The sequence below is a fragment of the Athene noctua genome, chromosome 13 (genome assembly GCF_965140245.1).
Source record: "Athene noctua chromosome 13, bAthNoc1.hap1.1, whole genome shotgun sequence".
In the NCBI taxonomy this organism is placed as follows: Eukaryota; Metazoa; Chordata; class Aves; order Strigiformes; family Strigidae; genus Athene; species Athene noctua.
In genome coordinates this window covers 9,175,114-9,191,494 of record NC_134049.1, presented here as the reverse complement: position 1 = coordinate 9,191,494, position 16,381 = coordinate 9,175,114, and the positions used below count along the sequence as shown (strand labels likewise).

At 43.4% G+C, this 16,381-nt stretch overlaps 1 protein-coding gene across 4 annotated transcripts in view; it reads right to left on the bottom strand.

Moving 5' to 3' along the window:
• Positions 1 to 4,245: 4,245 nt before the first annotated feature.
• Positions 4,246 to 16,381, bottom strand: part of SLCO3A1 (solute carrier organic anion transporter family member 3A1) — a 148,462-nt gene continuing 136,326 nt past the window's right edge. Inside the window, exons 10-11 of one of the 4 annotated variants that reach the window (XR_012634462.1) lie at positions 12,523 to 13,480; positions 4,246 to 7,517 (exon numbers count right to left, since the gene is read on the bottom strand). Coding sequence is in view for 1 of the 4 variants with exons in the window: in XM_074916989.1 (XP_074773090.1) it covers positions 13,101 to 13,480 (380 nt within the window). In the remaining 3 variants the exon portion in view is untranslated. Of the gene's footprint in view, positions 10,164 to 10,605; positions 13,481 to 16,381 lie in introns of those variants that run through there. The other 3 variants (XR_012634463.1, XR_012634464.1, XM_074916989.1) reach the window with 3 other exon arrangements.

Below are 16,381 nucleotides of genomic sequence, written 5' to 3'. Positions count from 1 at the left end.
CAAACTCCCCTGATCTGCACTTTGTCCCCCTCAAACAGCTTTCCCCTACCTAACAAGGCCAGTGAAAACACCAGATTTCTGCAGCTGCTCTTCACCTTCATGGATTTCCACCTCTAAAATAAGCCTCTCCTCGTACTGAGACCTCTGCATTCTGAAAAATATAGGCTATAGCTCTTTGCAGCCCGTTGGACATGAGCAAGCTCTGCCCCTGAATATGGTGCTCCCAGTCTGAGGGTGAGCCCAGCTCAAGCATTGCACTGGCAGGACAGTGCTGGCAGCATCTTCCCATCCCCTGCTGGGAACACCAGGGGAAGATGCAAATGTGCAAAAGAGCAGACATGAAGCCAATTTTAAAATGAATGTTGGCCTCTTAACAAGGAAAATGCACCATTTGCTTTGATTTTTAAATACATTAGTTCTTCTCTCAAAGACTGGATCAATGGAAAAAGCAAACTGAGTGACGGATAATCCTTCACTTGCTTAGGAGTAGAATTTATCCTTATGCTATCTGGCAAGAGCATGGCCTGCTGTTGGGTGACTGTATGCTCTTGCATTTCCCTCCCAGCAGCTGTGTCTGCTCCCATGTCCCACGTAACCACCAGGCTGGTCACGTACTAGAAGTATTTACCAGTGGGGTCTGGAGTGGTGAGAAGCATCTGTGAAAAATTCCATAAGGTCTATATGCACTGGTATTTCAAAATAGAACAAAATATTGAATTTCAAAATTTCCACAGAAGTGTAGTGTTAAGCAGATAAGATTGCTTAAAGGCAATCAAAACATTTCATTTTGATAAAAGTCCAAATACTGTATTTTATATGCCGATAGAATTCAAGCTGCAGTTCCCCAAAGAAAACTCTAAATGATCCAATTCCAACAAGACACTGCGCGCTCACCAGATCTCACTTGAGCGAAATGCCACTGAAGTGGAGACATTCCCACAAAAAGTCATAATTTTGAGGAAATGACATTTTTTTTCCTCATGAAGAATATTCTGACTGGCTGTAGTTAGCAGTTTGTTTTTGCACTTTGCCTGCACAACTCAAAGGCATTTGTGCGGAAGGACAAGCGCCACGTCATGATGGAGGTGAAATCCACCACATTACAGAGGAGATACCTGCCAGGGACTGAGATTCCTCCTTGTGCTGCTGAAAGTTGACTCGTAATAACCAAGGTAGGTCTTGATGTGCAACACCTCTTCCAAGCAGGCTGAAAAGATCAGTCGTTTTTCCCTCTATCCCTCATTTATCAGCCTCCATCTGGTTATCTTTTGTGTAGATCACAGGCACTTCTGTAGTCAGAGTTTGCAGAACACTTGTGTCAGTTATGGCTCATTCGGTGTCAGGGACTGGAGGAATTCCTGCAGCACAGCTCACAAATAACAGCATCACTTGGGAAGGCGTCAAGCACTTTCCTTCTGCCCTGTACAAAAGCAGCCTTACACCGGGTGCCTGCGTTTACTGAGCTCCATGTGCACATCTCCCTGCTACTTGCATGACATAGAATGCCCTTTGCCATACAGAAAGCAGTGAGCCCATTTGGGAGCAATGAATAGGGAGGAATTTAGCTCACTTACAGAAGCAGCGATGGCCAATAGTACCACAATAATGAAACAGTAGGTAGCATGGCAGCATTTTGAAGGCCTCTAGGTACCTGCAAAACGCACATGTGCCTAAGCCCTTTGTCTCAGCATCCGAGGTACAGGTACACGATTCAGCACATGGCTGTCGGATACACACCTGCTGTTTAAAAGTAAAATTTGAAAGGGAAACCTTCAGGCTCCTAGCCTGCTCAAAGTAGGTGTCTGATCTCATTACCTCCTACTAGTCACGTGAGCCAGGATCTGTCCCTACAGAGCTGAGAGACAGCAGGAGGTACAAATGGAAAATCTGTGGATCAGCAGGCAGCTGCCTCTTGCAGAACAACCCCTTTCTCCTGGTAATGAGATCTCTATGGATTTGCAGCGAGGAGACAGTATGGTTCAGGGCTGCTTAGGGTCAGTCAGCACACAAGCTGCAAACAGCTCTCTGAAGACGGGCAGTTCCTAGACTTGCAAGGCACAAACCCATGCTCCTGCCTGGCCCACATTTGCCACAAGATCAATAGGAAACCAGAAACGAGGGATAAATACTTAATTTTGCTCTGCCATGAACAACATGGGATCTGTCCATCTTCCACAACTGGCTGAGCAGGGCTCTTCAAACAAGGTTGGTGGTACAAGAGTTCACAATTCCAATGACATGTTTCATCCTTCCAGTATTCTCCACTCCTGACCACCAGATCGCTCTTTAAGTGATGTTTATTCCAGTAAGCACACATCCTAGGGCATGCTCTAGTTGCAAGTACAGGAACACCAGAATACAAAACCAAACCAAGTTATTTTAAGCCCAAACAACTACTTCATGCCATCCAGGCAGCTCAGAGGCACCATAAAGATCAGCAGAGGCTTCAAGAGCTGAGCAAGCTTGGTGCAGAGCTAAAACCTTTGGCTAAGCACAGATACACAACCTTCTCAGCTTAGAGCACCCCAGACTTCATCACCAATTACTGCCTTAGACCAAGCCCAGGCTCAGAAGACCACAAGCAGACTGGCTTTAGGAAGGCTGCCAGGATCACACCCTTCATGGGACAGGCAGCACGACAGCAAGACTTACCCAAGGCCTAGAGACAGCAAGGAGGAGATGCATCAGAGAGGGCTGAAGGAGGCAGGTAAACTTATGTTGTTAATGTGACACATCTGTGAGTCCTATCTAATTAAAGCAGGGCTCACCGCACAGCCACACACAGCCTTGCTGCTAATTAGGGAGGGCTGAACACTGACACATTAACCTCTCCGTCTCGAAACATTAACTTTACCAGGTGTAATATCTTCTAGGTGACATAAAGGTTAATAATCTGCATCCACAACAGAATCCAGCTCAGTAAACACCCAATTAACTGGGTTCTGTCAGAAGTAGCAGCAAAATGCAAGGTCTAGGACGGCTGAAGGGAGGCCCCGAAAAGCTGGGTGTGATGTGTGCTGGTATGCACACCCACTGCGGGGACAGCGGGGGATCAGTACGGAACGGCCAGCGGAGCGTGCAGGAGTGATGCCTTCAGAGGGACTCTGTGCAGGCTCCAACATCAGCAGTAGCTAGGCTGAGGGAAAGCAATAAAATGAAATAAATAGAAGATTCTTTGCTGCTGCCATTTAGCAAAACATTTTTTCCAGCCTTCCTCCCTCCTTCTGAACCGTTCTCCAAAGCTTCTGTTGTTTGAAAGTGAATTCAAAGCAACAGTAGTTGGATTCAAGTTGTATGCGGTAAAATGGACGTTTTTTTTCCTAACTTTTAATCTTTGATTTGCCCTTTGCCTTCCAGAAGAGAGAACTGGAACAGGGAAGGATAAAAAAATGGAACAAACAAGGAATAACTGAATATTCAACACAGTTTGAATGTAATTGCCTCATTTAGCATCATTTTGTAGAAGCTCAGGAGAAAATGATTCTTTTCATACAACAGATTTGAAACCTTTAAAAATAATGGGTCAAATAAGTGCTTGCTTTTATTTTGACCAAAGCAGCAGCTAGAACAAGTGGAAATGGATACCATCACATTCTCACAAATGTGCCACTCTGCTGCCCCGACCCCACGGCACTGGGCGCTTTGATGGAGACGAAGGGAGAAGCCTCTGCAGCTCTTGGAGCAAAAACAGCTGCAGGGGCTCAGGGTGCTTTGCAGGGCTCTGCCACTTCACTGAGCTGTTGCTATTTTAGCTAAAAGCTCTTTTTTTTTTTTTTTTTTTTTCCCTCCACAGCTGAACTGAGACAAAGAGTGTCAGACACATTTGTCATCAACGAGACATCCAGCGTTTTTACTAACTGCTCAACTCATGCTCCCTCTGAGGTCCTTCTCATCTTACTGTCCTCCAGGTGTTGAAGTTCCCTCATTCTGCAACCATCTAGGATGTCCTCATTCTCCCTCTCCTTTTCTACAAGCATTAATTGAACTTCATCTATCCCCTTCCAAAAACCTGCCTTACCTTCTCTGCCACAGCTACTTCTTCCCCGGGACCTCTCCTCCGAAGGCACTCCATACGCACGGGAACATGTTCAGCCCCACTGCCATTTCTAGCAAACTTTCAACCTCAACATCAGATCTCCAACCCAAAGTCTCAACTCTGCTTTAACTGAAACTGAATACTTTCTGGGAGAGACAGAGTACCAGCCCAGCCAGTCAAGCTGGCAGAACCAAAGAGATCACCCAGTGAGACAGGAGAAGAATGAAAATAGTGTTTTTAATATCATTTACAGCAAACTTACAGTATGTATTTCACATCACATATTTCTAAACTGCTCATCTGGAAAATATAAGCTGCAAAAATACAGAACACAGTACTCAAAATATATCGAGCATGTGGTTTCTCTTTCTTTTTTTTTTTTTTTTTTTTTTTTTCTCTTTTTTTTAAAATCAATTGTACAGTGAAACATTTCCTTTTTCAAACCAGGTTTTGGTTTATTTTGGAAGTGCTGTTAAGCATCTGCAAAATTACCAGCAGTCAAACCTGCACACTTCAAAGACCTTTCCGAGGACAACTTTCCCTTGGGCACTGTAGGAAAAGACCAACCTACAGCCCCAGGCAGGGTAGAGGTACCTGGGCTCATCCAGGTGCCATGCACGCTGCTACAGACCATCTGTGGAGATGTCCTTCTTCACATACAACCACCCACAAATGCTGCTCTGCCCAGGTGACTATGAAGACATCAATGACATGAGGGACAAACATCACTGATTGGTCTGGTACAGAGGCAGGTGGATACTCCTCCAATATTGTGAGCTCTGTGGGGGAGTTTCGAGCCATAGGTGTGACAAACTGCATGGGGTGGTCTTGTTCCTCCAAAAAGACAATCAATGTGGAAGCACCGTCCACACACCAATGGAAGATTACATCCACACACCAGCTGCAAACACTCGCCAGAGAATTCCTGAGCTTCTCTAAACTGGAGAAAATTCTCACCAAGTGCCTAGTTAAGAGATGTATCAGGATTTGGGCACGTGGCAGACTGGTCTCCCTGAAATGTGTTAGTTCTGTTATTACACCATGGAGAAACATGAGGATGGAGAAAGGAGTGAGTTAAGGAACAAAGTAAGTTCCTAACATTCTTATTAGCCAAAAAAAAAGCCCCTCAATGTGTGTCAGAGCCACAGAAGGGCCAGCTGGTTGATTTAAGAACAGAAGTTCTTTCCCAATCTGCTTTGAATTTTAAGCTCTCAAGTTTGCTGCTGCTAAGGGATCTCAAGGGTGGAGAATAACCAGGTTTCACAGGCAAGGCATATGCTCCTGATCAACCTCTGCATCAGGAAAACAAGCAAAGATAAACCAGCCAAACTAAAACTTTGCTCTCCCTCCATCGTGAGTGAAGCATGGCCAAGGACTGGCTGGGCAACACTGTCGCTTCTGCTTACAGATCACGTCAAGTCAAGAGCTGCTCTCCTGCATATTTAAGCTGCCTCCACTCTGGCTGGTTTTCATATGGTGCCTGTGTCTCATCTATACAGGGCAAAGGGAATTTTAACAGTTTCTTATTGCAAACATTTCCCATCTAATGCTATTTATGCATTTCTAGCTCACACAGCCACAAAGGTCCCCACGCCTGGAATGTGATATAAGTACATACAGCAGGGAAAAAAAAAAAGTATTTCTGCAGACTGCATTTGACTTGTATCAAAATCCTAACGAACACCACATTTATTGTACTTTATTTACACGGTAGTCATGTATAATATAATACAATACAGCGTTCCATTTGCAGTGGTAGGCACTATGGGTTTTAAAAGGTCACAGCTGTTCCCCTGCTCCCCTCCCCACCCCTCCTCCCCACAGACGTGGTACCAAAGCAAACCAAAAGCTCCCTTCCGCAGGATCCCAGCGCTGCCGCAGAATTCCACTGCACCCTGCTCTGAGATGGCTCCTTCCCAACAATAGATGATGGGAGCTGCTTTCATGTGCTAACATGGAGACTCCCAAACTTTGGTGGTCACAGACCGCTGGCAACCCCTGACATCTGTCAGGGACCGTTATGCATAGCCTCATCACCATGCTTTGCACTGGAAACATCGTGAAGGCAATGTGCGGCTGCAGACAGGCTACAGACCTCTGAGCGCAGCTTATAGGACACCTGCAATCAACAGAGCACAGTTTTAGTCCCACTGCGCGTAAGACTTTAGGAAAATGGCTGATGAGTCTTCAAGAGGGATCGTCATCCTCTGATCAGGCAGAAAGCATCACGGGCGAAGAACAGGGGTCACTTCTTCCCTTCAAGTTCACACAGTTAGAGTTGTGAGGCACCAAAAACATAGCACTGAGATGCAGTTTACATTGAGGGGTAAAAGCACTGATATTTGTGCGATGCCACACTGCAAAGAAAAAGGGTTTTGAAGAGCTCAGATATACGTGGCAGGGAAAGATGCCTTTTGCTGTCCTACCAACTGGCAATTCAGTTGGGAAGAACCAAGATATGTTAGGCCATATGCGACTCTCTGTTTCCCAAGAGATTTTTGCTTCAGATCCAAGAGCTGTGCAAACATCGCAAACAAAATTTGCACCACCTGCTTCACCTTAATACCAATTTGGTTTTGTCTGGGTTCATACCCTTCTCATGTTTGCTCTCAGTAATTACTCAAATGAATGCATTAACTGGTAGGAACACTGGGAGAGGCAGAGAATTTCAAGCATCTGTGAGAGAATATTCCTGGAAAGTGGAGTGTGAGTTGGAAGCCAGCACTTTGGCTGTCCTGGAGCAGTGTACGTCCAGTGGCGCTCTGCCCACTGGCATTGAGCAAGGATCCACTTACTCAATTCCTAATCACATATTTTTGAACTGAATATTTGTACTGATGAGAAAATTCCAGCCCAGGCAACTCAGGGAGCAGAAATATTCTCCATGATTTTTATGTCCAGTCAGAACAAACCGACATGTATGAATTGTAAGAAAGCTTTTCCAAACCCCTCCAGACCACAGATGATATGCAGAAATGACCTTGCATTAAATACACTGGGGGCATTTTCTTCGTTTTCTCAGCAATTCACAAGGAAGAAATAAAAGGGAAAATTCATTTATGAAGTTGCTATAAATTATTTGCTGAGTTGGACTTGACAAGTTTCTTATTGCTTTCTGCCATTTGCAGACACCAACTTCGTGTAGGACAAGCCCAGCACTACAAACTGTCAGGGTATTGCTAATCTTTTCCTTCCTAGGATGTGACACTCTGCCACACTTAATTTGAAGGAAGTGAGGGAAACATCACAAACTCACAGTATCCCAAAGGCCCCATCCCTGGAGTCACTCCATTCATCAAACAAATAGAGACTGAAGCAACGTTTTGACAAGCCAAACAGCATATACACTACATACATCCCGTGGTCCCACTCTTGAAGCCATCTAAAGGGATTCCTCTGTCCACGTGGCTTCTCCTGAATCCCCGGTGTCCTTTCAGGACTGAGGGGTGCTCATAGCCAAGCAGCTGTGCCAAGACTGGAGCTGAAAGAAAAGCGGTCCATGCTCATATTCTGTGAGCAGACAGAGCCTCCTTCTGCTCCACAGGATTAAGGGAACAGACAATGGCCAAAGATTTTACTTGGCATCACTAGTTAATAAAGAAGTACCTAATGTCTAAGAACTGCTGAAAGGCCATTTTTCAGCGAAGCAATTGTATTAAGACTCGCATTGCTAGAAATGTCAATGGAATGATAGAAAACATAATTTGCAGCCTAGAAGTAATAGATTTAGTGTATAAAAGCAGAACAAATGATAATATTTTGAGCATATGTAATACTAAGTGAGACCTGCTGGCATCCTAGGCAAATTTAAATGCCACTCAATAACTCTGAACACCTCGTATTGACTTGGTAGAGCCGAGCTGTGCTTAGCCATCAGGGGAAGGAAGAACTGTGCCTGGAGAAAGGATGCTGATGGTCAGTTTGGAAGAAATACCCATGAACCGTAGGTCTCAGGAAGGTCTATCTAACTGTAGGACAGGCAGGTCTATCCAGCAGCACTGAAGGGTGGACAATCTATTCAGGGACTCCAGGAGGCTCAGCCACAATGCCTTGGTTGTTCCTTTCCTCCTTGGATCAATCTCACCTACCAGGTAACCAAAGCTGAGCCTGGCTCATACCAAAGGCTCCCATCACATCATTGCCTGTCTTAATGAACTGCTGCCTACATTCACACCAATTGTATCCTGACTGCCTTGTAGGGACAAGAGGGTGTCATGTTGGAAGGAAAGGAGAATATTCAGAGTCTCCTAGAGTTGCTGCCAACCAAAAAGGCATGTCACAGCAGCAGCATGGGGTGTTGGGAGAGGTGAACTCAGATTTAGGTAAGAAAAACAAAAATTCCTAATGCAAGTGGGGACAGGTCAGTATTATTGCTTATATTCACGGGCACTATGCCCTGTGCATGGAGAACCTGTGAACTTTCCAGGCATTAAGCAGATCTAGAGAGATCAACAACAAACCTGCCTCTGTCTGCAAAGATAGTTCACATGAAATGATGGGGATAGATGAGCGTGGCTGTGTCTAAAGGCAGAGTGGGAATAAGTCTGGAAATCCCTGTGAATAAAGGAACGAAACTGTTATCCCATCAGCCCAGTGAAGCATTTGCCTATGTCCTTAATACTGACCATTCCCCATGTCACCTGCCAAGAATAAAACAAACTTCACACCAAGAGTGTTCAAGTCTTAAGAAAATACTGAGCCCAACACACCCAGCTGTGAGAAACTCTCACATGGCAGCAGACTGCCACAGCTGATTCGGGGGCTAAAGCTTCACAGTGCTGGTAGCTTTCAGGTTGTCTTAGGTTTGCTGCAGAGTGAAACTGCTGGTCATGAGATGGAGTTGCCTTTCTGTCTCCCAGGACCTCATTTACTGAGAAAAAATACGTGTCTGACTGAGACACAAAGGTAAACCTGAAGTATATGGCCTCTAACAGCAATGTGATGAATATAAAACTCTGCTGGGGATAGGAGGGACTCCAAATCTCATTCAGTCCCTTAATTCTTTGTTTTTTCAAGAAAAAAATGCCAATGCATCTCAGCCATTTAGAAATACTCCAATCACTTTCCAAATGTCTGCAGACCACCAGTTCAATTCTGAGGCCTTTTGAAGCACAGCTAACTCAGCTCACTGAAGCTAATTCCTCTCTGCATCCTTCCCTTTTCACCTTCCCAGCAAGGTGAGACCCACCTGAGATTAACAGTAGCAGTGCTGAATAGTTCAGTGCACCTCACAGGGGTATGGCAGTGTGAGGCCCCTATCAGTTGAATTTCCAAGGAATGGAAGGTTTGTCTAGGTAATTCAAGTGATGGCCTTTTCGGTCCCACTATACATCCAAGATGTGCTGGGCAAAGTCAGAAAAATGTATCATTACAATATGTATAAAAAAGAAGGTTCTGAAAATGTACCCCCCTATTAACAGGGATGCAAAAAAACTGATTCTAGCATCATCTGCACCAATTTTAGATTGGGGTCCCCTTTTGATTCCACTGGGGCTATGCCAAGGTGGTATCTGTGCAGGAGAATGGAAATCCCAACCTGAAGTCATGCAAGGCAACTGGACAATCCCACAGAGACTGCTAAATCTCAAGTAGTTTATTTTTTCAAACATCCCATTCCTTAGCAGACAGCCATGCAGGAAACACAGTGCTTGGAAATGTTGAAAGTAACATTTCCGCTGAGACTGAGGGCTCAACAAAGCCCTGAATTTCAGTGCTCCTGAATACGGAGAAAAAGTTCCCAACATTAGATCTGGACTGCACAGCTCAGACCACGCCCCTGTTTCTGTTCCAAGAACGGGCGTTTTTCTAACTCCACCCTTGTTCTTAAGTTTCCTGCACGGTTAAGGCAGTTGCGGGATGGAAGTGAAGTGCTGACAGGCGAAGGCCCATACTGCAGTTTGGGAAGCGGGAGGATGTCTGAGACTCTTCATTTGTTATTCTGTAACAAAAATTGGGTCACAGGCAAAATTGGCTTGTAGTTTTGAAATGAGAAAAAAAACCCCAGAGAGCTTGCTGGGATGGATGAAGGTTTTTCTCTGTGTGTTTTCTTTAAACTAAAGCTCTGCTCTTGAATCTGTACCAAAGCACTGATAGGAAAGCCCTTCATGATGCAGGCAAATGATGCATCCTTAAAAAAAAAAAAAAAAAGAGTGGGATGGGGAGAGAGCTTTTCGAAAGACACATTATCAAAAGAAATGAAATAACAATTGTGCAGGAATTTTAAGTTACAGCTTAAAAATAATGTAAGTAACCCATTCAACCTCATCTTCCATACATACCAAGAGAAGAGATTAAATGAAAAAAAAAAAGAAACAAAAATAAAAAAGAAAACATTAAGCGCCCTGGAATCCTGTTTCTGTAATTCCGGTCAAGGGGGACTTTTGACTGTACTGACAAACCACAGCTCTTGAACACCAGGAGTTTGTTTTGCATCATGTCAGCATGCTATTCTCCTTCACCTCGGACTTTCAGAAGGGAAAAAAATAAAATTGTGAAAGGGGTTACAGAATTTCAAGCACTCAGCTTTTAGAAAGGTTCTATTCTGTGACATTTGTGTTCGAGTCTGAATGTGTGTGTATATAGTATAAAATCATGAGCTAACATTTGAAAAGACAGCAGTCTAAGTAATAAATTTGCAGAATGAAGAGAACTGTACAGAATGATTTCAAAGGCTTATACTTGACAATTATACATATTTTATGAGACAGTTATGCATCCTGTGCCTTTTTTAAATTCATTGTTTTATGGATGCAGTATCTCTATTTTAGCAGACAGGATATACTAAACCAATCTAATGGTCTAAAAAGCATCGTTTACCACCCAACATAACAATGGCACTGCATAGCTTGGTAACTTTTTTTTTCCTTAAACTCCTTCATTAATCAAGTGATTCTTAACATGGCTGAAAACCAAGAATCAAATATCTGCAGTTACAAAATCTGTCAAGTATTTGGCACAGTGGAGTTTATTTGATACACCCTTTTTTTCTTTTTTTGCCCTTATTGTTGCTGAACATAGAATGCTGTGCATAAATTACAAACACACATGTAAAGTCAGTCAAGTGGAAGCAGTTTGATATCCCACACCCATCTTTCAATGCCTAGATAAGAGCAAAGTCTGCTAAAAAGGTATTGAACATGACTGGCAAGTTATCAACCCTCTGTAATTGTGCCAACTCTGGGGTGTCCACTGCCAGCAATGGACAAAGACTTGGGGAAGATCAGCCCCTCTGCCATCTCCATGGAAGTGACATCCAGCACTCGGTTCAACATGCTGGGTTACCTCTCTGAACATCTGCAAGATCACAACAGCTTCAAAATACAAACAAAAAAAGGAGCTTTTTGATTATGATGCTAACCCTTAAAACCCTTCTGACATTTAGTCCATTGGAAATGGGTCTGGTTCCTGGGGAAACCTCATCAAACACAACCAATTTGTATTGCTTCCCAGCAGGAATGTTTTGGAAAAGAAAAACATGCATGCAAAATAAGCCTGACCCCATGCTTCTTGAAATCAGATGAAAGCTTCCCCATGATTTTTGCAGGCTTAGATAAGACTGCATTGCAAAAGCAAAGCCAAATCTGCTCCTGCATGGGTACCTCTTGACGATACGAATGAAAATTTCAGAGGTGCTCAATGCTGGCCAGCCCCTGCTTCCATAACCTAGCTTTCCACAGGAACACTATTTGCACATCTAAGGGCAAAACGTGGCCTTCAGGAGGGGAGATTATTCCACCTTCCTCACGTGGCTTCCACTGAAGTCAGTGGAATTTCTCAGGTTAAAAAAAAAAATCAATTGTGAGGGTTGCAGGGTTAAGGTCAGTATTCCTTTCATCTTGTACACACGCACACGCACACACACTTTAAAGAAAACATCCACCACACAATTTCTAGATTGCAAATTATATATATATATCTTTAAAAACTGGAGAGAACATAAACAGACTCTCCATATATATATATATGTGTGTATTCACTGAGTCACATAGAATATGAAAAAACTATATTATGTAAATCATCATATTATCTATAATTCTCCAACTGACAATTGTTTTTATAGAGACACAGTGCATTCGTTCTCTTTTTTAAAAACATGTTACGTGTCTTCATTGGCTTGGTAGCATATTAGAATGAAGGCGTATGGATAAAAACTGCAGAGGATTAAAGAAACCCCTTGAGTCACGTTATGTTTGGGTTTAAACAGGATCCTTCCCCCAAACTAGCATAAATAATCCTCCCTATGGAAAAGTGTCAGCGATTTAAGGGTTAACATAGATTTGAAAATAATTTTTTAAAAAAAAATCTTATCAGAGGACTATACAGACAAGTATTTGGAATTCATCCCCCTTTAAAAATGACAGCACGTTTGGCAAGTGTGAGCAAATGTCTTGAACTTTACTGGGTTTGAGAGATCTGAGCACAGCTATTCACAGACAACCACAAAGCTGCAATCTGCGAATAAGCCTCGGCTGGAAGGACTCGGATACCTCTGACAGCATTGCTCGCCACCTGGAAGGTTTCCAGCAGCTTTCAAGGTATTTATCATGGCCTCGTGGCTGGTGACAGAGTGTGACTGGTGGAACAACTCCAGCACTGCTCCCTCTTTGCCATCACAGAACGCAGGGGGTTTGAACAGCACCCAGACCGGCTAACCCTTCAGCCCATGCTGCGGGGCTCCACGTATCCCTGGGACCCTGTTTGCAACCACAAACGCCTATTCCAGCACCACTGCTATCACCTTCTCTATGTCTCATGCCCAATCCTGTCCGTTTGCCGATGAACCTCCGCAGATGCCCTTCTTGGAAGCTCGTACTGTCATCAAAGGGGCTGGTCCCCAGCCACAGCGGCTCCCTGCTTTCTCCATCACCCTGCAGGGTGTCACAAGTGATTCCATTAAAAGATGCCGTTCTCAAGAATCCTGGCTGGGTCTGACTTTGAGAAAAAGACAAAAGTTTCCTGTGTTGCTGTTGTTGTTTCGCAGTTGTGTTTCTTAATTCGTGCTCTCTTCTTGTTTTTATTAAAAAGGACCCTTGTATTATTAATATAGTTCACCCCTCCACAGTCACTATAAAACAGACTCCATGTTTTCACACCACTCATGATCTTCAAGGTTATAGATAAATTTTGTCCTATGTGATTGATTTTGGGGCACCGAGTCCCGCCCCAGATTGTCTAGGGTGAGAGTAGAGGCAAAAAACTCACTAGTGCTGAGACCACCTTCGTGGTTCTTGATGTATCTTTTATAGTTTTTCCTCAAGCACTGCCAGGTGGTTGTATATAAGATGAATGCAAAAGACTTGAGGGCTATAGCAATACTAACATACAGGTATCTATAGACCACGTTGTCATACAGCGCGCAGGCTCCTTGCTCGCCGCAGAACGTGCTCCAGAACAGACATGTGGAGTCAATTCCAGCCCCAAAGATCAGCGGAGGTGGGATAAAACCTGTCAAAATAAGAGAGACAAATCATGCTTTTATGATCCTTACAATAAAGAGAGAAGACATGATTGCAGTGAATGGAAAGAGGATACTTTATCAAGGTTAATAGTCCCAGCTGCAGCCTGTGATTCTAATTTTTTAAGTTCTAAATCAACCTAAACAAAGTCTGTGGATGAGTTTTTAGCTTGGACTCAGCATCTACGGAAGAGATTCCTGCTGATACCAACATGCAGGAAGGATTTTACTCAAGTTTAAGTGGCTTTTATTAAGCTTCTCGTTTGCCTAATGAGACTGAGTGGAGGGGTAAATGCAAGAGGAGGAGGAGGACAGCCTTTCAGCTTGTTCTCTGTTCAGATATTGATAATTCTGCACTCCGGAGTGTTCACCTAAAGGATGTCATAGCCTATAGTTCAGAGCCTGAAATCAGCTGAGGCACTGAGGTCTAGTTTTGGACCTTTCCCTGACAGAAGTTTTTCTCCAAGTCTAAGGAAAATAAACAATGGCCCCTAACAGATGCCAAAGATTAAATCTGAAAAGAAGGGAAAATTTCAGTGCACCATTAAATGAAATATCACAGCAGGATTCTCCCACAGCCACAGCAGCTAACTACTGACGAGTGTTTCTCAATCATAGTTTGAAGCAGAGCTGCAATCTTAAAGCAAAGTAATCACTCCAATCTCATTTAACTAATAAAGGCAATGTTTTTCTTCTCTACTTTTCCGCATCCTACAGGGACATGGTAGAGGCCCCCTGTTTCACATTACCCCGATGGTAGTTAGGACATGCACGTTCCAGCTTTGCACTCCCCAGCCAGCAAACGTGCACCGAATGTGCAGCACTCAGAAGAAAATGTGGATGTTCTACATAATGTAAACCATTTCTCTTCCTTCTGTTATATTTATGGGGGGAGGCTGGAAGCGGATAAACCCTGGAAAAATCCCTGATCGATGAAGTCACTGCTCTCTGTTAAAACAGCAAGCAAAGGAGAGCATTGTACCTATTGAAACCAAACATCAGGTGGGCACCACACACCCTCAACAGCCACTCCATTGGTAGGTGCTGTGCTGCCTGAGACTCTATAAATACACCTGTAGACAAACAGACACAACAAGTGCAGTTTCTAGACAGGAAAGCGTTTTATCTTGGATCCGGTTTCATCATTAACCTGGATTTCCAGGCTTAAATAAGATATCTTCTCTCAGCTTGCCATGAACAAAACAGTGACATTCATGACACATATCCTAAGACTACAAATAAATTGGTTGTCTTCACTGTTCCCTGTGGTAACTGAGATCTCTTTATTTTATTTTGTTGTTGACTAGTGCTCTGCAAATTTTGTTTGATCTTCCTTATATGTTAATAAATGCAGGAGTTAAGAAAGTCTATATGGGCTTTTGGTACTCATTTTAACCAGTCATTAATAGCACAAAGCTAGTAAATAAAAACAGGTGCTAGAAAAGCAAGACAATCTTTTTGTTAGAAACACTAGTTTCAGTCATCACATCTAAAATCCTGGTTACGTTCTGGAAAAAATGTCAGCACCAGCCCCCCGTTTGTCATTTCAATGACTGGAAACTCCAGACTGGGCTGATTCTGCCTTTTTTTTTTTTTTTTTTCTTTAAAAAAAACCAACCTGTGGACAACCACACGCTCAATTTGGGATTTTGGAATTTAAAAATTCAGCTGGGCTTCTGCCAGAAAGAAGCAAAAAGACTGTGCTGCTGAATGCAGTTTGTGTGCCCAGTGCTGCACTGGCGCTGGATGGTAATATCCAGATGTGGCAGTGACCAAACAGGAGCCGCATGCTTTCAGGACTAAGTGAAAACTGCATTTGGATCATAATTTTGAGGCGTGATCCCCCTACTTGTTAACATGCTGAGAGATGATGATACAAAGCTTTGGAGATGTATAGGCTGAACTTCAGAGAGCGCTATCATCCCCATCTGCTGGCTTCAACTGGCTTTCCAGGTTTTCAGGATAATTTGGTCTGGAAATTGTTCCTCGTAAGACTTGAGGAAGGGCCTGTTTCACATAGCTACAGCTATGTGGATGCAGGCACGGATGTGGAAACCTTAAAGAAAAATACATGAAAAACTTTTAGGAACCAGTTTCAGGTCATTTTTACCGGAAGAAGGCAAGAGACTCACAGGAACAACTCACTGCTAGACCCTCTGAGCCATGAGAGTTGAAGGGCTGCACTGCAGATTGAAAAGTCCTTTGAGAGAGAACCCCTGTGTTTTTGTTATGCTGGAAGAAGAGAGGCAAGCGACATGGACTAGGTAAAACAAAAGGAGATGCCCCGGTAAGTGGAGGATTTGCTAGGATGCATGGGGAACACCACCCAGAAAGGATGTGTCTGGGATCTTACAAGTCTAAAACTCTTTGCCATTCCAGACATTTCCATTGCAAACCTTTGGCTCCAACAGCATTGCTTTACTCTCTTCTCTGAGAAACTGCAGTAACACTTATAGATGAAGACACGGTTACGCTGCCCTTCTCAAAGCAGAATTCCTGTGGAATAAGATAATACATCCAGGAGGATACCGGGAGAATTCAGTCTTGTTTCATGTTATTACAGTCAATATTAAAGAGATTCAATCATGTCTTACCTCTTACTGCAAAGTGTTGCAAAAATTTCTGCTATATATACATATATTTCATTGAAGAAACTGTGGGGCTGTATAAAAAAAGCTGCTTCTGTCTTACTGAAATCTATTATCTACGATTGCACCTCCGGGTCTCATACGTCCTATATTTAATACTCTCCTTTGGTTCAAGAAGCAGCTATTATCACTCTCTCCTTAAGTCAAAGCTTAAAGGTGAACTGAAAAGCTTTTAAAATAAATCAGTAAAGCTATTCTCAAACCTCAGGTTGTTAAGGGCAAAATTTGGATACCCTTGCTCAT